Source organism: Entelurus aequoreus, linkage group LG02, assembly GCF_033978785.1.
Source record: "Entelurus aequoreus isolate RoL-2023_Sb linkage group LG02, RoL_Eaeq_v1.1, whole genome shotgun sequence".
Taxonomy (NCBI): domain Eukaryota; kingdom Metazoa; phylum Chordata; class Actinopteri; order Syngnathiformes; family Syngnathidae; genus Entelurus; species Entelurus aequoreus.
In genome coordinates, this window is record NC_084732.1 from 4694345 (window position 1) to 4719472 (window position 25128).

Sequence of the window (25128 nt, forward strand, 5' to 3'; positions counted from 1 at the left end):
AACAGTGTGTGAATGGATAGACAATGCAACTATTAGACAAATGCATGTTTTTTCTGTATGTTTACACGTGTAGGTGAATTGACATTTGCTTGGATTTGTGTGAAAGGATGTTTAAAATATCTGCATGGTGAAACATATATATATCACCTGTATGTGTGAATGGATAGACAGTTGTTTATTGTATGTGCGTATGTGTCAACTAGCAGGCAAATCTTTACATTATACTATGCATAATACTAGATTGACAAATGTTAAACCTACGGTGCAGGTAAATGGACATATGTTTCTATTTTGTGTGAATAGACAAACAGATTTTTGTATGTGTATGGATAGACAGTTGTTTATTGTATGTGCGTATGTGTCAACGAGCAGGCAAATCTTTACATTATACTATACATAATACTAGATCGACAAATGTTAAACCTACGGCATAGGTAAATGGACATATGTTTCTATTTTGTGTGAATAGACAAACAGATGTTTGTATGTGAATGGGTAGGCAGATGTTTACCTTTAGTGTGTAGGCCTGTATTCCAATCAAATGGACGGACTGATATTTGTATGTGAATGGGCGGATGTTTACAATATCTGCATGGGGAAACAGATGCTAATATCACCTATATGTGTGAATGGATAGACAGTTGTTTATTGTATGTGCGTATGTGTCAAGGAGCAGGCAAATCTTTACATTATACTATACATAATACTAGATCGACAATTGTTAAACCTACTGCGCAGGTAAATGGACATATGTTTATATTTTGTGTGAATAGACAAACATATGTTTGTATGTGAATGGGTAGGCAGATGTTTACCTTAAGTGTGTAGGCCTGTATTTCAATCAAATGGACGGACTGATATTTGTATGTGAATGGGCGGATGTTTACAATATCTGCATGGGGAAACATATATATATCACCTGTATGTGTGAATGGATAGACAGTTGTTTATTGTATGTGCGTATGTGTCAACTAGCAGGCAAATCTTTACATTATACTATGCATAACACTAGATTGAAAAATGTTAAACCTATGGCGTAGGTAAATGGACATATGTTTCTATTTTGTGTGAATAGACAAACAGATGTTTGTATGTGTATGGATAGACAGTTGTTTATTGTATGTGCGTATGTGTCAACAAGCAGGCAAATCTTTACATTATACTATACATAATACTAGATCGACAATTGTTAAACCTACGGCGCAGGTAAATGGACATATGTTTCTATTTTGTGTGAATAGACAAACATATGTTTGTATGTGAATGGGTAGGCAGATGTTTACCTTAAGTGTGTAGGCCTGTATTTCAATCAAATGGACGGACTGATATTTGTATGTGAATGGGCGGATGTTTACAATATCTGCATGGGGAAACAGATGCTAATATCACCTATATGTGTGAATGGATAGACAGTTGTTTATTGTATGTGCGTATGTGTCAACGAGCAGACAGATGTTTACATTATGGGTGTATGTAACTAGATTGACAAATGTTAAACCTGCGGCGTAGGTAAATGGACATATGCTTGTATTGTGTGTGTGAATAGACAAACAGATGTTTGTATGTGTATGGATAGACAGTTGTTTATTGTATGTGCGTATGTGTCAACGAGCAGGCAAATCTTTACATTGTACTATACATAATACTAGATCGACAAATGTTAAACCTACGGCATATTTAAATGGACATATGTTTCTATTTTGTGTGAATAGACAAACAGATGTTTGTATGTGAATGGGTAGGCAGATGTTTACCTTAAGTGTGTAGGTCTGTATTTCAATCAAATGGACGGACTGACATTTGTATGTGAATGGGCGGATGTTTACAATATCTGCATGGGGAAACAGATGCTAATATCACCTATACGTGTGAATGGATAGACAGTTGTTTATTGTATGTGCGTATGTGTCAACGAGCAGGCAAATCTTTACATTATACTATACATAATACTAGATCGACAATTGTTAAACCTACGGCGCAGGTAAATGGACATATGTTTCTATTTTGTGTGAATAGACAAACAGATGTTTGTATGTGAATGGGTAGGCAGATGTTTACCTTAAGTGTGTAGGCCTGTATTTCAATTGAATGGACGGACTGACATTTGTATGTGAATGGGCGGATGTTTACAATATCTGCATGGGGAAACAGATGCTAATATCACTTATTTGTGTGAATGGATAGACAGTTGTTTATTGTATGTGCGTATGTGTCAACGAGCAGACAGATGTTTACATTATGGGTGTATGTAACTAGATTGACAAATGTTAAACCTGCGGCGTAGGTAAACGGACATATGCTTGTATTGTGTGTGTGAATAGACAAACAGATGTTTGTATGTGTATGGATAGACAGTTGTTTATTGTATGTGCGTATGTGTCAACAAGCAGGCAAATCTTTACATTATACTATACATAATACTAGATTGACAAATGTTAAACCTACGGCGTAGGTAAATGGACATATGTTTCTATTTTGTGTGAATAGACAAAAATATGTTTGTATGTGTATGGATAGACAGTTGTTTATTGTATGTGCGTATGTGTCAACGAGCAGGCAAATCTTTACATTATACTATACATAATACTTGATTGACAAATGTTAAACCTACGGCGCAGGTAAATGGACATATGTTTCTATTTTGTGTGAATAGAAAAACAGATGTTTGTATGTGAATGGGTAGGCAGATGTTTACCTTAAGTGTGTAGGCAAAAGGACATTTGCCTGTATTTGAATCAAATGGACGGACTGACATTTGTATGCGAATGGGCGGATGTTTACAATATCTGCATGGGGAAACAGATGCTAATATCACCTATATGTGTGAATGGACAGACAGTTGTTTATTGTATGTGCGTATGTGTCAACGAGCAGGCAAATCTTTACATTATACTATTCATAATACTAGATTGACAATTGTTAAACCTACGGCGCAGGTAAATGGACATATGTTTCTATTTTGTGTGAATAGACAAACAGATGTTTGTATGTGAATGGGTAGGCAGATGTTTACCTTAAGTGTGTAGACCTGTATGTCAATCAAATGGACGGACTGACATTTGTATGTGAATGGGCGGATGTTTACACTATCTGCATGGGGAATCAGATGCTAATATCACCTATATGTGTGAATGGATAGACAGTTGTTTATTGTATGTGCGTATGTGTCAACAAGCAGACAGATGTTTACATTTTGGGTGTATGTAACTAGATTGACAAATACAGCATACGGTATTTGAATGTTTATTATTGATGTGTTTATAAGCAGACAAATGTTTACATTATTGGTGTATGTGAATGGATAGGCAGATGTTTACCTTGAATGTGTGTTGGCAAATGGACATTTGCTTGTATTTGAATCAAATGGACGGACTGGCATGTGTATGTGAATGGAGAGGTGGATGTGAATGGGCGGATGTTTACAATATCTGCATGGGGAAACAGATGCTAATATCACCTATATGTGTGAATGGATAGACAGTTGTTTATTGTATGTGCGTATGTGTCAACGAGCAGACAGATGTTTACATTATGGGTGTAATGTATGTAACTAGATTGACAAATGTTAAACCTACGGCGTAGGTAAATGGAGATATGTTTATATTGTGTGTGAATAGACAAACAGATGTTAGTATGTGAATGGATGGGCCGATGTTTACCTTAAGTGTGTAGGCAAATGGAGATTTGCTTGTATTTGAATCAAATGGACCGGCTGACATTTGTATGTGAATGGAGAGGTATATTTTTGTATTTTGTGTGAATGGATAAACATATGGTTGTATGTGAATGGATAGGCAGATGATTACTCTAAGTGTGAAGGCAAATTGACATGTGCTTGTATTTGAATTAAATGGACGGACTGACGTTTGCATGTGAAAGGAGAGGTGTGTAAATAGATTGACAAATGTTGACCTTACTGTGTAGGTAAATGGACATATGTTTATATTGTGTGTGAATAGACAAACATATTTTTTATTTGAATGGATAGGCAGATGTTTACCTTAAGTCTGTAGGCAAATGGAGTTTTGCTTGTATTTGAATCAAATGGACGGACTGACATTTGTATGTGAATGGAGAGGTAGATGTGAATGAGCGGATGTTTGCAATATCTGCATGGGGAAACAGATGCTAATATCACCTATATGTGTGAATGGATAGACAGTTGTTTATTGTATGTGTGTATGTCAACGGGTAGACAAATGTTTACATTATGGGTGTGTGTAACTAGATTGACAAATGTTAAACCTACGGCTTAGGTAAATGGAGATATGTTTATATTGTGTGTGAATAGACAAATATGTGTTTGTATGTGAATGGCTGGGCAGATGTTTAATGTATGCATGTTGGTGAATGGACATACGTTCACATGTTTCGTGTATGTACTGTAAATGTGTGACTGGACATGTGGATGTTTATGTTTTGGGTATGTACATCATTTTTGCGTGGAGAAATTTACAGTATATGTGAATGGACCGACAGATGTTCATTGTATGCGTGCATAACAACAGGCAAACATATGTTTACATTAGTAGTGTATTTGAATAGATAGGCAGATGTTTATTGTATGTGCATATGTCAACGGGGGACAGATGCTTACATAAAGGGTGTGTGTGAATGGATTGACAAACGTTACCTTATGTGTGTAGATGAATGGACATATGTTCCTATTTATTATAACTAGACAGACATATTTTTATATGTGAGTGAACAGATGTTCACGTTTTGTGTGCGTGCAGATATTGGCATTTATGTATGTGAATGGACAAACATTTGCATTATGTGTAAATGGACAGGTGGATGTTTACATTTTGGGTATTACAATGTGCATACATTTACACTATGTAAACATGATGTTTACATGATGTGTGTATGTGAATGGATTGACAAATGCTAACGCATGTGTGTAGATGGATAAAGTTATGTTTACTTGGCAGAGATCGAAACTGGCACCCTGGTATGTGAATGGACAAACATGATTATCGCCGCCGCGTGTGGTTATTTTGCCAGTGGCCTCCAAAAGAGGAGCTGACCCCCAAATGGTGCTCTGTAAACACAGGCGGCCTCTGTTCTCCATTCTCGGCTCAGAGACCGAGGCGAGGGTTTTTCCATTCACATGATGGTCCTGCGGGGAGTGTGTTTCCTGAGTGGATTATTGTCAGTAAGGTCCACTCCAGATGAAAGCAGACAGACGCCATCATCCACACACAATTACAATACAAATGGCGGCAGACTGCGGAACAACGTGCCGGAAAACAAGCACAGCATCTTTCCCTTTTTTTTTCTTTTTTTTTTTTTTTTCCTTTTTCTTTTTCTTTTTCTTTTTTTTTTTCCCCTCACTTCCTTTATTCTCGGCAGCTCTGCTCATGCAGAAGTAACACCTGCAGGGAATTCCTCACCTGTGCTTGCTAAAATAATGTCTGCTAACAAACTGTCAAGGAAGGTGGACAAGAAGTTTAGCATGTAAATGTACTAAAAAAAAAATACAAAAATAAAAAAAACACTATAACTACTACTAAATGTGTAAAAGCACTTCAACTACTACTAAATGTGTAAAAGTACTACAACTACTAAATGTGTAAAAGTACTACCACTACTAAATGTGTACAAGTACTACAACGACTACTAAATGTGTAAAAGTACTACAACTACTAAATGTGTAAAAGTACTTCAACTATTAAATGTGTAAAAGTACTACAACTACTAAATGTGTAAAAGTACTACCACTACTAAATGTGTAAAAGTACTACGACTACTAAATGTGTAAAAGTACTACAACTACTAAATGTGTAAAAGTACTACCACAACTAAATGTGTAAAAGTACTACAACTAATAAATGTGTAAAAGTACTACAACAACTACTAAATATGTAAAAGTACTACAACGACTACTAAAAGTGTAAAAGTACTACAACTACTAAATGTGTAAAAGTACTCCAACTACTAAATGTATAAAAGTACTTCAAGTACTAAATGTGTAAAAGTACAACTACAACTAAATCTGTAAAAGTAGTACAACTACTACTAAATGTGTAAAAGTACAAGAACTACTACTAAATGTGTAAAAGTACCACTACTACTAAATGTGTAAAAGTACAATTACTACTAATTGTGTAAAAGTACTATGACTACTAAATGTGTAAAATTACTACAACTATGAAATGTGTAAAAGTACTACAACTACTAAATGTGTAAAAGTAAAACTACTTCTAAATGTGTAAAAAAACAACTACTACAAAATGTGTAAAAGTACTAGAAATGCTATTAAATGTGTAAAAGTACAACAACGACTAAATGTGTAAAAGTAATACAACTACTAAATGTGTAAAAGTACAACTATTACTAAATGTGTAAAAGTACAACTACTACTAAATGTGTGAAAGTACAACTACTACTAATTGCGTAACAGTACTATGACTATTAAATGTGTAAAATTACTACAACTTTGAAATGTGTAAAAGTACTACAACTACTAAATGTGTAAAAACAACAACTTTTATTAAATGTGTAAAAGTACTACAACTACTAAATCTGTAAAAGTACTACAACTGCTAAATCTACAAAAGTACTACAGGTACTAAATGTGTAAAAGTACTACAACTGCTAAATGTATAAAAGTACTACAGGTACTAAATGTGTAAAAGTACTACAACTACTACTAAATGTAAAAAGTAGTTAGTTTGACTTTGTGTTTGTGTTGTTCCCTCAGCCACCATCAAAGTGGCTCTGCACGGGATGGACCGGGAGATGAGGGAGGAGTACCTGGTGGTCATCCAGGCCAAAGACATGGGCGGTCACATGGGTGGTCTGTCAGGGACCACCACGGTCACGGTCACGCTCACAGACATCAACGACAACCCGCCCAAGTTCTCCAAAAGTGAGTAGTACTACTGCGCTACTGCAGTACTCACCTCATCCTGTTGGGGGAGGAAATACACAACAAAAAACTGCTGTTTTTAACTGCAATCATTTTGTAAATGAAACTTTTTCTAGTCGAATAACTTTTTTTGTTTTGTAAAATGTTGACTTTTTTTCCATGTAAAAAATTCAACTTTTTTCACAATATTTGACACATTTATTCTCATATTATTGTGACTTTTGTAAAGTTCAGACATTTTAAATTAATTTCTGACTTTGTTCCCATAAAATTGTAGGATTTCCTGATAAAAGTTTTAGGAAATAAATACAAAACTAAATACATGTTTTGTATTTAGTTTGTAATCCCTTTAAATACAAAACATGTTTTAAAATTTTGACTTTTTTACCATATAAAACCTTTTTTTCACATTATTTGAAAAATATATTCTTACAATATTTGGCCTTTCTTCGTAAATTCAGACTTTTTTTTTGGTAATTTAAAAAATAAATACATTAAAAAAAATTAAAAAAAATATGAAATTAATCCCTCAAAAATTATTTTCTGACTTTGTTACGATAAAATTGTAGGATTTCCTAATAAAAAGTTTTTTTTTTGTTTTTAATCCCTCTAACTACAATTTTTCTTTTTTAAATGTTGACTTTTTTCCTACATAAAAATTACAACTTTTTTCACATTATTTGACAAATGTATTTTTACAATATTTGGCCTTTTTTAATAAATTCAGACATTTTTTTTGGTTAATTTATTTTTAAATTATGACTTTACCAAATAAAAAATAAAAATATAATCACATTATTTGACAAATTTATTCTTACAAAAATGAGTATTTTTTTGTAAATTGAGACATTTTTTTTGTTGATTTATAAAAATTTAAAAAATTGAATGAATTCCTCAAAAAAAGTATTACTTTTTTGTAAGGTATAAAAAAAAATGCAATTTTGACTAGTTTCTCATGTAAAAATAAAACTTTTTTCCCAGTATTTGTCAAATGTTTTCCCTTAATATTGTGACTTTCATATTGTAACTTTTTTTTTTTTTTTTAAAGTTCAGACTTTTTAAAATTAAATTCTGAATTTTTTCAAATACAATTGTAGGATTTCCTACTAAAGGTTTTTTATTTATTTTTTAATAATCCTTCCTAATACAAAACATTTTTTAAAATGTTGACTTTTTACCATTTAAAAATTAAAACTTTTTTTTGACATTATTTAACACATTAATTTTTACAATATGTGGCCTTTTTTCGTAAATCCAGACTTTTTTTTTGTTAATTTATTAAAAAATAAAAAATAAATGGTTCAATTTTGAATTTTTCTCATGTAAATTCATTTCAAGTACTAAAACTACTAAATTTGTAGAAGTAATACAACTACTAAATGTTCAAAAGTACTACAACTACTAAATGTGTAGAAGTAATACAACTACTAAATGTTCAAAAGTACTTCAACTACTAAATGTGTAAAAGTACAACTACTACTAAATGTTTAAAAGTACAACTACTACTAAATGTGTAGAAGTACTACACCTACTAAATGTGAAAAGTACTACAACTTCTAAAAAAGTAGTACAATTACTACTAAATGTGTAGAAGTACAACTACTAAATGTTCAAAAGTACTACAACTCCTAAATGTGTAAAAGTACAACTACTACTAAATGTTTAAAAGTACAACTACTACTAAATGTGTAGAAGTACTACACCTACTAAATGTGAAAAGTACTACAACTTCTAAAAAAGTAGTACAATTACTACTAAATGTGTAAAAGTACAACTACTACTAAAAGTGTAAAAGTAGTGCAACTACTACTAAATGTGTAAAAGTACAACTACTAAATGTGTAAAAGTACTACAACTACTACTAAATGTGTAAAAATAGTACAAGTACTTGGACGTGTGTAAAAGTAGTACAAGTACTGGGATGTGTGTAAAAGTAGTACAAGTACTATGACGTGTGTAAAATTAGTACAAGTACTACGACGTGTGTAAAAGTAATACAAGTACTGGGACGTGTGTAAAAGTAGTACAAGTACTATGACGTGTGTAAAAGTAGTACAAGTACTACGACGTGTGTAAAAGTAGTACAAGTACTACGACGTGTGTAAAAGTAGTACAAGTACTAGGATGTGTGTAAAAGTAGTACAGGTACTAGGATGCGTGTAAAAGTAGTACAAGTACTAGGACGTGTGTAAAAGTACTACAAGTACTAGGACGTGTGTAAAAGTAGTACAAGTACTATGACATGTGTGTGTGTGTGTGTTTGTGGCAGGTGTGTATGAGTTTGTGGTGTCAGAGGAGGTGGGAGTGGGCCAGACCGGAGGCAGAGTGAAGTACTACTAAATGTGTAAAAGTAGTACAAGTACTATGACATGTGTGTGTGTGTTTGTGGCAGGTGTGTATGAGTTTGTGGTGTCAGAGGAGGTGGGAGTGGGCCAGACCGGAGGCAGAGTGAAGTACTACTAAATGTGTAAAAGTAGTACAAGTACTATGACATGTGTGTGTGTGTGTGTTTGTGGCAGGTGTGTATGAGTTTGTGGTGTCAGAGGAGGTGGGAGTGGGCCAGACCGGAGGCAGAGTGAAGGCCATGGACAGAGACGTGGGAGACAACAGCAAGTCCCACTACAAGATCCTGGAAGGAGACGACCAGGGAGTGTTTGACATCATCACTGATGACCTCACTCAGGAGGGAATCCTGCGACTCAGAAAGGTCAGACACTGACCGTCCACACTGTCTCCTTGTCTCCTTATCTCCTTGTCCCTTGTTACCTTGTCTCTTTGTCTCCTTGTACAGTATCACTACTATTCATAGACTTAGATTGGTCAGATCTAATCTTAGACTTAGATTGGTCAGATCCAGTCTTAGACTTAGATTGGTCAGATCCAGTCTTAGACTTAGATTGGTCAGATCCACTCTTAGGCTTAGATTGGTCAAATCCAGTCTTAGACTTAGATAGGTCATATTGGTCAGGCTGGTGCCAAAACCCCAACTATTTATAATCCAATACCAGGAGGGTGTGCCTGGGCAAGGATGGTCTCGCCCTATTATAGTGAGGAAAACAACTGTTGAGATGCAAACGAGACAACCCTCGTGTCAATGCCAGCGACAGTGGTGGAAGTGTAGTTTCCCTAGTTAGCATTGAGGCTAAACCGCCCAAAGTTTAAGATTTTAGCCCGGGACTTTCCGTGACATAGGGCGCAACTTTCGGTCTTCAGGCCAGGGTCTTCTGAAACCCGGGGGAGACCTGGCATTGACCAGTCCCTTTTGAAGACTTCGATTTTTCCGAAAATATTTGGGTTAATGGATATTGAATATTCCTTACCCTCTTTATGATGTTGTACTTCAATTGTTGTTTTGTTCCACCTCTTATTGAAAAAGTGCTTTTTCCGTAGAACTTACCGACTCCTTCCCTCTGGGAGCGTCAGCCTGTTCATTAAAAACGTGTCCTATTCATGAGATCATTTTGAAAGCGCGACATTGACTCTAGTACGCGTTGTCGATGCAACACGGCCTCAATCTTGTCTTAGACTTATATTGGTCAGATCTCGTTTTAGACTTAGATTAGTCAGATCAAGTCTTAGACTTAGATTGGTCAGGTCTAGTCTTAGACTTAGATTGGTTATATCTAGTCTTGGACTTAAAATGGTCAAATCCAGTCTTAGACTTAGATTGGTCAGATCTAGTCTTAGATTTAGTTCGGTCAGATCTATCAGTCAGCTCTAGTCTTAGACTATAATTGGTCATATATCGTCTTAGACATAGAATGGTCTGATCTAGTCTTAGACATAGATTGGTCAGATCTAGTCTTGGACTTAGATTGGTCAGGTCTAGCCTTAGACTTAGATTGGTCAGGTCTAGTCTTAGACTTAGATTGGTTATATCTAGTCTTAGACTTAAAATGGTCAGCTCTATTCTTAGATTTAGATCGGTCAGCTCTATCAGTCAGCTCTAGTCTTAGACTACAATTGGTCATATGTCGTCTTAGAAATATAATGGTCAGATTTAGTCTTAGACTTAGATTGGTCAGATCCAGTCTTAGACTTAGATTGGTCAGATCCACTCTTAGACTTAGATTGGTCAGATCCACTCTTAGACTTAGATTGGTCAGATCCACTCTTAGACTTAGATTGGTCGGATCTAGTTTTAGGCTTAGATTAGTCAGATTGGTCAGGCTGGTGCCAAAACCCCAACTATTTATAATCCAATACCAGGAGGGTGTGCCTGGGCAAGGATGGTCTCGCCCTATTATAGTGAGGAAAACAACTGTTGAGATGCAAACGAGACAACCCTCATGTCAATGCCAGCCACAGTGGTGGAAGTGTAGTTTCCCTAGTTAGCATTGAGGCTAAACCGCCCAAAGTTTAAGATTTTTGCCCGGGACTTTCCGTGACATAGGGCGCAACTTTCGGTCTTCAGGCCAGGGTCTCCTAAAAACTCCTTCTGAAACCCGGGGGAGACCTGGCATTGACCAGTCCCTTTTAAAGACTTCCATTTTTCCGAAAAGATTTCGGTTAATGGATATTGAATTTTCCTTACCCTCTTTATGATGTTGTACTTCAATTGTTGTTTTGTTCCACCTCTTATTGAAAAAGTGCTTTTTCCGTAGAACTTACCGACTCCTTCCCTCTGGGAGCGTCAGCCTGTTCATTAAAAACTTGTCCTATTCATGAGATCATTTTGAAAGCGCGACATTGACTCGCGTACGCGTTGTCGATGCAACACGGCCTCTGATTATTTCCTGCCAGATACAAAGTCTGCAGCGATCCCGGCCCGGATAGCAGCGACGTGCCTTTAAGTAATTAGAGCACCCAGTTGCATATCTTGGCCATGCCGCAATGTGCGGAATTTGCATGTGCGAGCTTCCCCGTATTCTAACAACGCCCGTAAACAAAGAAGACCTATTCAAAGCCTATTTATAAATGTATGTATTCCATATTCTGTCTATAGGCGCCGCCAGGAGATTAAACGTATCGATTGACAGACGGATGTTCCTAAATGTGTCTGCCGAGGAGCATCTCTAAGGGTCGGAAGGATTTTTTTTTGTTGGGTAGGTCGTGACGTAATTCGCCATTATCCCAAGGGCAGGCGGTGTGACTTAGTTAAAGTGGGAACGATGAGGCGAGCGTGGGAGGCGGGCCGTGCACAAAAACTCGGGCGATCCGCGCGGGACGAGGGAAAGAGAAGGAAAAAAAATAAAAAAATCCATCCGTTGCAGCGAGAAAAGCGGAGACAAAGTCATAAAAGCGCCGGCTGTTGACAAAGCAAATGTCAGATGTGTTTCGCTCGTAGGCAACGTACTCGCCATGTCTCATGTCTGAGGGGGCGTTTAACAGCACCTGGTTTTGTTGTTGTTTGTTTTTTGGTTTTGGTGTTCTTTCACAAAGCAAAATGATGGGTTGTTGTGCAGTTTTGACTTCTTTCTCATGTAAAAAATAAAAAATAAATGTCCCCAATATTTTTCTAATTAATTCTTACATTGTGACTTTCATATTGTAAAATTCAGACTTTTTAAAATTTATTTCTGACTTTTTTATGATAAAATTGTAGGATGTCCTCAAAAAAAATAGTTCTGTTTTGTTATTCCTATAAATACAAAATAACATTGTAAAAATGTAGACTTTTTTTTTTACCAAAAAAAAAATGACAACTGTTTTCATATTATTTGACAAATGTACTCTTATAATATTAGGCTTTTCAAACACTAAAATATTTTTTTTTTGTAAATTAAGTCTATTTTTTTTGTTAATTTCTGCCTTTTTTAATTTTTTTTCACAGCGCCTGTTTTTTTTTTTGGTTTTGATATTTTTTCACAAAGCAAAATGATGGGTTATTCTGCAGTTATGACTTCTTTCTCATGTTAAAAAAATAAATAAATAAAATGTACCCATTATTTTTCAAATGAATTCTTATATTGTGACTTTCATATAGAATTTTTTTTTGTTGTTGTTGTAAAATTCAGACTTTTTAAAATTTATTTCTGACTTTTTTCCGATAAAATTGTAGGATGTCCCCAAAAAGTTAGTTCCATTTTGTTATTCCTATAAATACAGAATAATATTTTAAAAATGTAGACTTTTTTTCCAAATAAAAATTACATATTTTTTCCACATTATTTGACAAATGTACTCTTATAATATTTGGCTTTTCAAAGACTAAAATAAAAATATTTTTTTTGTAAATTAAGACTTTTTTTTTTTTTTTAATTCTAACTTTAAAAAATAAATAAAAACATTTATGAATTTGATTTTAAAAAAGTATTATATTTTTTCCTAAAAATGACTTGTCCAGGGTGTACGCCGCCTTCCGCCCGAATGCAGCTGAGATAGGCTCCAGCAGCCCCCGCGACCCAAAAGGGACAAGCGGTAGAAAATGGATGGATGGATGGATGGATATTGTAAAATGATTTTTTTTAAATTTTTTGTAAAATTCATACTTTTTATAATGTATTTCTGACTTTTTTCCGATAAAATTGTAGGACGTCCTAAAAAAAGTTAGTTCTGTTTTGTTATTCCTATAAATACAAAATAAAATTGTAAAAATGTAGACAATTTTTTACCAAATAAAAATGACATATTTTTTTGACAAATGTCCCCTTATAATATTTGGCTTTTCAAAGACTAAAATATTTTTTTTTTTTTTGTAAATGAAGACATTTATTTTTTGTTACTTCTGACTTTAAAATAAATAATGAAAAAATGTATGAATTTGTTTAAAAAAAGGTATTATATTTTTTCCTAAAAATGTAAAGCGATGAGGTGGCAACTTGTCCAGGGTGTACGCCGCCTTCCGCCCGAATGCAGCTGAGATAAGCTCCAGCACCTCCTGCGACCCAAAAGGGACAAGCGGTAGAAAATGGATGGATGGATGGATGGATATTGTAAAAATTATTTTTACAATTTTTTTTGTAAAATTCAGACTTTTTATAATGTATTTCTGACTTTTTCCGATAAAATTGTAGGACGTCCTCAAAAAAGTTAGTTCTGTTTTGTTATTCCTATAAATACAAAATAACATTGTAAAAATGTAGACTTTATTTACCAAATAAAAATGACAACTTTTTTCCACATTATTTGACAAATTAATTGTTATAATATTTGGCTTTTCAAACACTAAAATATATATTTTTTTGTAAATTAAGTCTATTTTTTTTGTTAATTTCTGCCTTTTTTAATTTTTTTTCACAGCGCCTGTTTTTTTGGGGGGGTTTTGATATTTTTTCACAAAGCAAAATGATGGGTTATTCTGCAGTTATGACTTCTTTCTCATGTTAAAAAAATGAATAAATAAAATGTCCCCATTATTTTCCGATAAAATTGTAGGATGTCCCCAAAAAGTTAGTTCCATTTTGTTATTCCTATAAATACAGAATAATATTTTAAAAATGTAGACTTTTTTTTCCAAATAAAAATGACATATTTTTTGCACATTATTTGACAAAAGTACTATTATAATATTTGGCTTTTCAAAGACTAAAATACAAATAAAAAATGTGTAAATTAAGACTTTTTTTTTTTAAATTCTAACTTTAAAAAAAAAATAAAAACATTTATGAATTTGATTAAAAAAAAGTATTATATTTTTTCCTAAAAATGTAAAGCGATGAGGTGGCGACTTGTCCAGGGTGTACGCCGCCTTCCGCCCGAATGCAGCTGAGATAGACTCCAGCTCCCCTCGCGACCCAAAAGGGACAAGCGGTAGAAAATGGATGGATGGATGGATATTGTAAAATTATTATTTTTTAATTTTTTGTAAAATTCATACTTTTTATAATGTATTTCTGACTTTTTTCCGATAAAATTGTAGGATGTCCTCAAAAAAGTTAGTTCTGTTTTGTTATTCCTATAAATACAAAATAACATTGTAAAAATTTAGACTTTTTTTTCTACCAAATAAAAATGACAACTTTTTTCCACATTATTTGACAAATGTACTCTTATAATATTTGGCTTTTCAAAGACTACAATAAAAATATATTTTTTCGTAAATTAAGACTTTTTTTCACTGCTCCTGTTTTTTTATTTATTTATTTTTTTATTTTGGTATTCAACAAAGCAAAATGGTGGGTTATTGTCCAGTTTTAACTTCTTTCTCATGTAAAAAAAAAAAAAAATGTCCCCATTATTTTTCAAATTAATTCTTATATGGTGACTTTCATATTGTAAAATGATTTATTTTTTTTTGTAAAATTCAGACTTTTTAAAATGTATTTCTGACTTTTTTCTGATAAAATTGTAGGATGTCCTCAAAAAAGTTAGTTCTGTTTTGTTATTCCTATAAATACAAAATAACATTTTAAAAATGTAGACTTTTTTTTTTTACCAAATAAAAATGACAACCTTTTCAAAGACTAGAATAAAAATATTTTTTTTGTAAATTAAGAATTTTTTTTATTAATTTCTGACTTCAAAAAATAAATATAAATAATTATGAATTTGTTTTAAAAAAGTATCACATTTTTTCTTAAAAATGTACCAAAAAAAATATGCAATTTTGACTTTTCTCATGTAAAAATTTAACTTTTGTTCTATTATTTGTCAAATTTATTCTTATAATGTTATTTTTAATAAAAAATATATATTTTTTATTTTTTTATTATTTTACTCGGGACTTCTCACGGGCCATATTTTGGATGCTGGCGGGCCGTGTCTGGCCAGCGGGCCGTAGTTTGGGGACGACTGGTTTGGGTAGATAAAAAAAATCCTATCCGTGTCACTTGAGGGCAAAAAAAATCAGATTTGGTTTGTTATCTGATTAATTTAAAAAAAAAAAAAAAAAAAAATGTAATACATTTTTGATTTTTGTTCATTGATTAAGAAATGTTACAAATAGGAATCGTTGTTAATCTGAAAAAAAAAATAAAAAAAAAAAAAAAAAATATATATATATATATATATATATATATATATATATATATATATATATATATATATATATATATATATATATATATATATATATATATAAATATATATGTATATATGTATATATATATATATATATATATATATATATATATATATATATATATATATATATATATATATATATATATATATATATATGTATATATGTATATATATATAAATATATATGTATATATATATATATATATATATATATATATATATATATATATATATATATATATATATATATATGTATATATATATGTATATATGTATATATATATAAATATATATGTATATATATATATATATATATATATATATATATATATATATATATATATATATATATATATATATATATATATATATATATATATATTTTTTTTTTTTTTTTTTACATCCTACTCATCGGTATCAGCTGTGGCTGACTTGGTATCGTTAAGAACTCCAGTCCCTTACCACCCTCATAATTTGTTGAAGGTTATCTCCTGGAACTTCTTGCTCCATCTTGCAGTTCAGATGTTCCAACTTTAACGAGATAAAAAGCTGTTAGTTGACTTTCTGCGCCCGCCTTGTCGCTCCAGTCGTTAAAGAGGCAACACTTATTGATCAAACTTGTGGCGGGGAGAGGACGGCGAGCGGTGGAGGATATTTGTGTGCTTTTTAAGCTTTTTATCAGCCAGCCCTCAGGCCTGCGCAGGAATGTCAGTGCGGGACGCCGCTTTCACCCCGCAGGCCTTAACTCTACTTTGAAGTCTCCTAAATGTCCGTCTGGATTTGATGCAGCCACTAGGGAGAGGATGGAGATGACATTTTGAAGGCTGCCAGGGTCCTGGACCACCAAACTTGCTCTTCCATTATGACTAAATATTTACTCAATAGCTCATTAATTAGCATGCAAGTGTAAAAAGTAGTGTACAATTATGTCAAAACATTTTTTTCTTTAAAGACAAAGTAAAAACACTAAATATTCTCAGTGAGTTGAAGTCTTGAGAGAGTTACTGAAAAATTGTATGATGGTTTGAACTCCAAGTTTGTTTGTTTTTTTACAATGGAATAAAAACAACTTCTGATGAGGAAAAAAGGCAATAATAATATTAATAAAAAATGTATCTATTTATTTATTTTTAATCCGAAAAAACAAAAACAAAAACAAAAACAAAAAAAAACAAACAAACCAAAAAAAAAAAAAAAAAAAAAAAAAAAAAAAAAAAAAAAAAAATAAATAAATATTAAAAATTAAAAAATTAAAAAAAAAAATAAAAAAAAAAATATATATATATATATATATATATATATATATATATATATATATATATATACATACACGAATAAAAAAGTCTCAGATTTTTTTTTGTTTACCTCAAAAAATAACAAAAAAATATATATTTACAGTATATATTAAAAAAATATACATATATATATATATATATACAAAAATAATACAAATGTATATATATATACAGTATATGTGATTTATAAATTGTTTTACCTCTCTCTCTCTCTATATATATATATATATATATAAATATATATATATATATATATATATATATATATATATATATATATATATATATATATATATATATATATATATACATATATATATATATATATATATATATAGAGAGAGAGAGAGAGAGAGAGAGAGAGAGAGATAGCGAGGTAAAAAAAAACATTTTTTATTAATTTTTTTACCTATATATATATATATATATATATATATATATATATATATATATATATATATATATATATATATATATATATATATATATATATATATATATATATACATATATATATATAGGTTAAAAAAATCATATATACTGTACATATATACATTTGTATTATTTTTACATATATATATATTTTTTTTTAATTTTTTTTTTATATATATATATATATATATATATATATATATATATATATATATATATATTATTTTTGTTATTTTTTGAGGTAAACAAAAAAAAATCAGAGACTTTTTATATATATATATATATATATATATAGAGGTAAAAAAAATAAGAAATCATATATACTGTATAAATATACATTTCTATTATTTTTTTTAGATAAAAAAATAAAAATAAAATCAGAGCCTTTTTTATTTGTAAATGGTATATTTATAGAAATAAGGATCAAAAGACACAATCTGTTCCAGGGTCAAGCAGAGGCCATAATCCAACAAAGTTGTCAATAACAATTAAACATTCTTAATTGTCGTGTAAATGTAAAAAAAAGTCAATCACTGTTAAAAAAATAAAAATGTGAACAATCCGAGCTTAAATGACAAGTGATAATAATGCCAAGATTGGCGATTTTCGCAAAAAAAATAAAATAAAATAAAATAAAATGAGAAAATTATTAAAACGTTTGTTTGTTTTTTTACGATGGAGTAAAAACAACTTCTGATGAGGAAAAAAGGCAATAATAATATTAATAAAAAATATACCTTTTTATTTATTTTCAATCCAAAAAAACAAAAACTATATATATATATATATATATATATATATATATATATATATATATATATATATATATATATATATATATATATATATATATATACATTTTCATTATTTTTTTTTTAGGTAAAAAAAAATTAAATTAAATCAGAGCCTTTTTTATTTGTAAATGGTATATTTATAGAAATAAGGATCAAAAGACACAATCTGTTCCAGGGTCAAGCAGAGGCCATAATCCAACAAAGTTGTCAATAACAATTAAACATTCTTAATTGTCGTGTAAGTGTAAGAAAAAGTCAATCACTGTTAAAAAAATAAAAATGTGAACAATCCGAGCTTAAATGACAAGTGATAATAATGCCAAGATTGGCGATTTTCGAAAAAAAAAAAATAAATAAATAAAATGAGAAAATTATTAAAACGTTTGTTTGTTTTTTTACGATGGAGCAAAAACAACTTCTGATGAGGAAAAAAGGCAATAATAATATTAATAAAAAATGTATCTATTTATTTATTTTTAATCCAAAAAAACAAAACCAATATATATATATATATATATATATATATATATATATATATATATATATATATATATATATATATATATAAAGAGGTAAAAAAATAATAATAAATCATATATATATATACATATATATATATACATTTTCATTATTTTTTTTCATGTAAAAAAAATAAAAATAAAATCAGAGCCTTTTTTATTTGTAAATGGTATATTTATAGAAATAAGGATCAAAAGACACAATCTGTTCCAGGGTCAAGCAGAGGCCATAATCCAACAAAGTTGTCAATAACAATTAAACATTCTTAATTGTCGTGTAAATGTAAAAAAAAGTCAATCACTGTTAAAAAAATAAAAATGTGAACAATCCGAGCTTAAATGACAAGTGATAATAATGCCAAGATTGGCGATTTTCGCGAAAAAAAAAAAATAAAATAAAATAAAATGAGAAAATTATTAAAACGTTTGTTTGTTTTTTTACGATGGAGTAAAAACAACTTCTGATGAGGAAAAAAGGCAATAATAATATTAATAAAAAATATACCTATTTATTTATTTTCAATCCAAAAAAACAAAAACAATATATGTATATATATATATATATATATATATATATATATATATATATATATATATATATATATATATATATATATATATATATATATATATATATATATATATATATATATATATATATATATATATATATATATATATATATGTATATATATATATATATATATATACATTTTCATTATTTTTTTTTAGGTAAAAAAAAATTAAATTAAATCAGAGCCTTATTTATTTGTAAATGGTATATTTATAGAAATAAGGATCAAAAGACACAATCTGTTCCAGGGTCAAGCAGAGGCCATAATCCAACAAAGTTGTCAATAACAATTAAACATTCTTAATTGTCGTGTAAGTGTAAGAAAAAGTCAATCACTGTTAAAAAAATAAAAATGTGAACAATCCGAGCTTAAATGACAAGTGATAATAATGCCAAGATTGGCGATTTTCGAAAAAAAATAAATAAATAAATAAAATGAGAAAATTATTAAAACGTTTGTTTGTTTTTTTACGATGGAGTAAAAACAACTTCTGATGAGGAAAAAAGGCAATAATAATATTAATAAAAAATGTATCTATTTATTTATTTTTAATCCAAAAAAACAAAACCAATATATATATATATATATATATATATATATATATATATATATATATATATATATATATATATATATATATATATATATATATATATATATATATATATATATATATATATATATAAAGAGGTAAAAAAATAATAATAAATCATATATATATATACATATATATATATACATTTTCATTATTTTTTTTCATGTAAAAAAAATAAAAATAAAATCAGAGCCTTTTTTATTTGTAAATGGTATATTTATAGAAATAAGGATCAAAAGACACAATCTGTTCCAGGGTCAAGCAGAGGCCATAATCCAACAAAGTTGTCAATAACAATTAAACATTCTTAATTGTTGTGTAAGTGTAAAAAAAAAAAAGGAAATCACTGTTAAAAAAATAAAAATGTGAACAATCCGAGCTTTAATGACAAGTGATAATAATGCCAAGATTGGCGATTTTCGCAAAAAAAATAAATAAATAAATAAATAAAATGAGAAAATTATTAAAAAGCTTTTCTTTTTAAATTTACCATAAAATAATATGTATTTATAAGAATATGTATTTATTTGTATGTGCCAAGATATACACTATTACCTCTCACGCCCCCCCATGAAGTGAATGTTTATTTATCTGTATGTATCAAGATATACACTATTACCTCTCACGCCCCCCATGAAGTTAATGTTTATTTATCTGTATGTGCCAAGATACACACTATTACCTCTCACGCCCCCACCATGAAGTGAATGTTTATTTATCTGTATGTATCAAGATATACACTATTACCTCTCACGCCCCCCCCATGAAGTGAATGTTTATTTATCTGTACGTGCCAAGATATACACTATTGCCTCTCACGCCCCCCCTACACATATCACAGCACCCCTACTATTTAAGGATCACCGCCTTAATATCGACCGTTGCATCCCAATCATGGGGCGTGAAAGTGACACATGGGGTTGTTCTGCGAGGCGGTCACGAGAGGTGTCCTCGGAGACGGCGAGCGAGTACGCCGCCACTCTTTTGCTTGGAAATATTAACGATCCGCCATCTGTAACGGAAAGGAAAACAGCGGTCACACGACGACAAGAGGTTTGGACTTCCCTTCGGTCCACGGAGTGGCTGCTTCTATTGATTTTGTGTTGGCTGGTCCGGGCGACGCCACGCAGGCGCTAATAATCTGCTGTCAGCGGGAATAAAAAGATCCGCAGAATAAATTGCTCTGGCCGAAAAAGGTGATTCTGTTCCAAGTGAGACCGCAGAGCTTGACCGATGCACGGGTGTCAACGTCCAACTAGATACTCTTCACCGTTTGCCAGTTGGAAGATAACTATGTTTCTCAGAGGAACGTGCTTTATCAGTATCATGCAGTGACAAGCTTTAGACCAAGCTGATAAAAAGTTGTGCACTACAACTACTACTTGGGTCGAGTTTTTTCTTTGCCCTGATGTGGGATTTCGTCGTGGCTTGTGCAGCCCTTTGAGACACTTGTGATTAAGGGTTATATAAAAAAAACTTTGATTGATTGATTGATTGATACAAAACGTGCTAATTGTAGCCGGACCTCCTCATTTTGATTAAAAAAAACAATAATCTGCATTATTTTGTTTATTTTCCTTTTGCAGGTTTAAATGTTTTCTATAGTAACGTAATGTTGCTGAAAAAAATATAATTAAAAAAAATCTGCTTAATTTAATTTTTTATTACATTTATTTTTTATTTTTTATTATTTTTTTCAGTATCAAACAGTCTAAGTCGGCCAACATTGTAGTAGTTTTTTTATTTAAGTCAAACGTATATTTTTTTTCTGTTACAGGTTAAAAAACAATGTTAAGAAAATTGTATTATTTGTTGCAAGTTGACTATAGTCTGTATTTTATTTATTTGATGTTAATAACAATGAGACAATGTTATGCAGAGGTGCACTTATAACAATTTTATAGACAAATCATACCATTTATAGTCGTGGCAGAGAGTAAGGGGGTAGGAGGGGTTGAAACCTTTTTTTCACTTTTTTAGGGTATGAAGACTTTCTAGAAAGAGGTGAACATAGAGCTTTGGAATTCAGGGGAATTCTGGGAATTGTGTTTAACTTGAGTTTGATTGTCCAATGTGAAGTGAATTGTATTTATATAGCACTTTTCTCTAGTGACTCAAAGCGCTTTACATAGTGAAACCCAATATCTAAGTTCCATTCAAACCAGTGTGGGTGGCACTGGGAGCAGGTGGGTAAAGTGTCTTGCCCAAGGACACAACGGCAGTGACTAGGATGTCAAAAGCGGGAATCGAACCTGGAACCCTCAAGTTGCTGACACGGCCATTCCGCCAACCGAGCAATGTGAGACGAGTGTGTGGATGTTGGAACAGTTCGGATCGGTTGAGAAATGTGGGATATGGAGAGGTTTGTAAATTGCCCATTCATTTTCAATAGGGGGGGGAAATTCCTGGTAATGCCGGGTAATCGGGGAATTTTTGGAACCGGGTAACATGCTGGCTTGAATGTCCAAGGCGAGCGGAGTGTGTGGATGTTGGAACGGTTCGAATCGGTTGAGAAATGTGGGCTATGCCGCAGATTGTATATTTCCTATTCATTGTCAATGGGGAGAAAATTACCAAAAATTCCGGGAAAATCTGGAATTTTGGGAAATGGACACAATATGGGTTGATGGTTGAAAAGTCGAAATCGGGTAAAAAAAAAGTGCACAATTTTGAAAATGTTAGTTATTGTAGAACTATGAATATGGAATTTCCTAAAAACTTGTGAATTTGGGGAAAAACTGGAATTTTTGGAAATATAGGTAATACAACAATTTCCCTAAATGATATGAATGGGTTAGTGTTGGAATTTTTCGAAACGGTTGAAAAATGTTGACGTAGTAACGGTTTGTATTCAAACAGGTATTTTGGAATTCCTGGAATTTCGGGAAAAACAGGAATTTGTACAAAAATAATAAGAAAATGTTCAAAAATTGTTGAAAATGTGGAGTGTGAAGACTTTCTAGGAAGAGGTGAACTTAAGAATTTGGAAAACCGGGAAATCTGTGAATTCCAGGAATTCCTGGAATTTTTTCTTTAAACTTGGTAGTTTGATTGTCCAAGGTGAGTGGAGTGTGGGGATGTTGGAACGGTTCAAATCGGTTGAGAAATTTGGGCTATGCAGCAGATTGTATATTTCCTATTCATTGTCAATGGGGAGAAAATTACCAAAAATTCCGGAAAAATCTGGAATTTTGGGAAATGGGCACAATATAGGTTGAAAAGTCGAAATCGGGTAAAAAAAAAAGGTGCACAATTTTGAGAATTCTGGCCATTGCAGAACTATGAATACGGAATTTCCTAAAAACTTGTGAATTTCAGGAAAAACTGGAATTTTTGGAAATATAGGTAATTGCCCTAAATGATAGGAATGGGTTGGTGTTGGACATTTTCGAAACGGTTGAAAAATGTTGACATAGTAACGGTTTGTATTTAAACAGGTATTTTGGAAATCCTGGAATTTCGGGAAAAACTGGAATTTGTACAAAAATAATAAGAAATTGTTAAAAAATTGTTGAAAATGTGGAGTGTGAAGACTTTCTAGAAAGAGGTGAACATAAGGATTTGGAAAACCGGGAAATCTGTGAATTCCAGGAATTCCTGGAATTTTTTTTTTTTACTTGGTCGTTTGATTGTCCAAGGTGAGTGGAGTGTGGGGATGGTGGAACAATTTCAAATCGGTTGAGGAATGTGGATATTGGGTAAGTTCGAAAAATAGCCCATCCATTTTCTACCGCTTGTCCTGTTCAGGGTCCCGGGTGGAAATATAGGTAATTTCCCTAAATTATATGAATGGGTTAGTGTTGGAATTTTTCAAAACGGTTGAAAAATGTTGACGTAGTAACGGTTTGTATTTAAACAGGTATTTTGGAATTCCTGGAATTTCGGGAAAAACTGGAATTTGTACAAAAATAATAAGAAATTGTTAAAAAATTGTTGAAAATGTGGAGTGTGAAGACTTTCTAGGAAGAGGTGAACATAAGGATTTGGAGAACCGGGAAATCTGTGAATTCCAGGAATTCCTGGAATTTTTTCTTTAAACTTGGTAGTTTGATTGTCCAAGGTGAGTGGAGTGTGGGGATGGTGGAACGGTTCAAATCGGTTGAGAAATGTGGGCTATGCAGCAGATTGTATATTTCCTATTCATTGTCAATGGGGAGAAAATTACCAAAAATTCCGGGAAAATCTGGAATTTTGGGAAATGGACACAATATGGGTTGATGGTTGAAAGGTCGAAATCGGGTAAAAAAAAAAAGGTGCAGAATTTTAAGAATGTTGGCCATTGTAGAACTATGAATACGGAATTTCCTAAAAACTTGTGAATTTCAGGAAAAACTGGAATTTTTGGAAATATAGGTCCATCCATTCATTTTCTACCACTTGTCCTGTTCAGGGTCGCGGGTGGAAATATAGGTAATTTCCCTAAATTATATGAATGGGTTAGTGTTGGAATTTTTCAAAACGGTTGAAAAATGTTGACGTAGTAACGGTTTGTATTTAAACAGGTATTTTGGAATTCCTGGAATTTCGGGAAAAACTGGAATTTGTACAAAAATAATAAGAAATGGTTAAAAAATTGTTGAAAATGTGGAGTGTGAAGACTTTCTAGGAAGAGGTGAACATAAGGATTTGGAGAACCGGGAAATCTGTGAATTCCAGGAATTCCTGGAATTTTTTTTTTTAACTTGGTAGTTTGATTGTCCAAGGTGAGTGGAGTGTGGGGATGTTGGAACGGTTCAAATCGGTTGAGAAATGTGGGCTATGCAGCAGATTGTATATTTCCTATTCATTGTCAATGGGGAGAAAATTACCAAAAATTCCGGGAAAATCTGGAATTTTGGGAAATGGGCACAATATGGGTTGAAAAGTCGAAATCGTGTAAATTTTGGCCATTGCAGGACTATGAATACGGAATTTCCTAAAAACTTGTGAATTTCAGGAAAAACTGGAATTTTTGGAAATATAGGTAATTGCCCTAAATGATAGGAATGGGTTGGTGTTGGAAATTTTCGAAACAGTTGAAAAATGTTGACGTAGTAACGGTTTGTATTTAAAAAGGTATTTTCGAAATCCTGGAATTTCGGGAAAAACTGGAATTTGTACAAAAATAATAAGAAATTGTTAAAAAATTGTTGAAAATGTGG

The 25128-nt window shown here is 31.5% G+C and overlaps 2 protein-coding genes across 3 annotated transcripts in view; one reads left to right on the forward strand and one right to left on the reverse strand.

Moving 5' to 3' along the window:
• cdh8 (cadherin 8) overlaps positions 1 to 25128 on the reverse strand; it is a 465099-nt gene that overhangs the window by 194047 nt on the left and 245924 nt on the right. The gene's annotated exons all lie outside the window — the stretch shown is intronic.
• The window catches only part of LOC133642670 (cadherin-8-like), a 70899-nt gene that overhangs the window by 9840 nt on the left and 35931 nt on the right, over positions 1 to 25128 (forward strand). Inside the window, exons 4-5 of the mRNA XM_062037022.1 lie at positions 6707 to 6874; positions 9394 to 9581. Coding sequence (XP_061893006.1) covers positions 6707 to 6874; positions 9394 to 9581 — 356 coding nt within the window. The remainder of the gene's footprint in view (positions 1 to 6706; positions 6875 to 9393; positions 9582 to 25128) is intronic.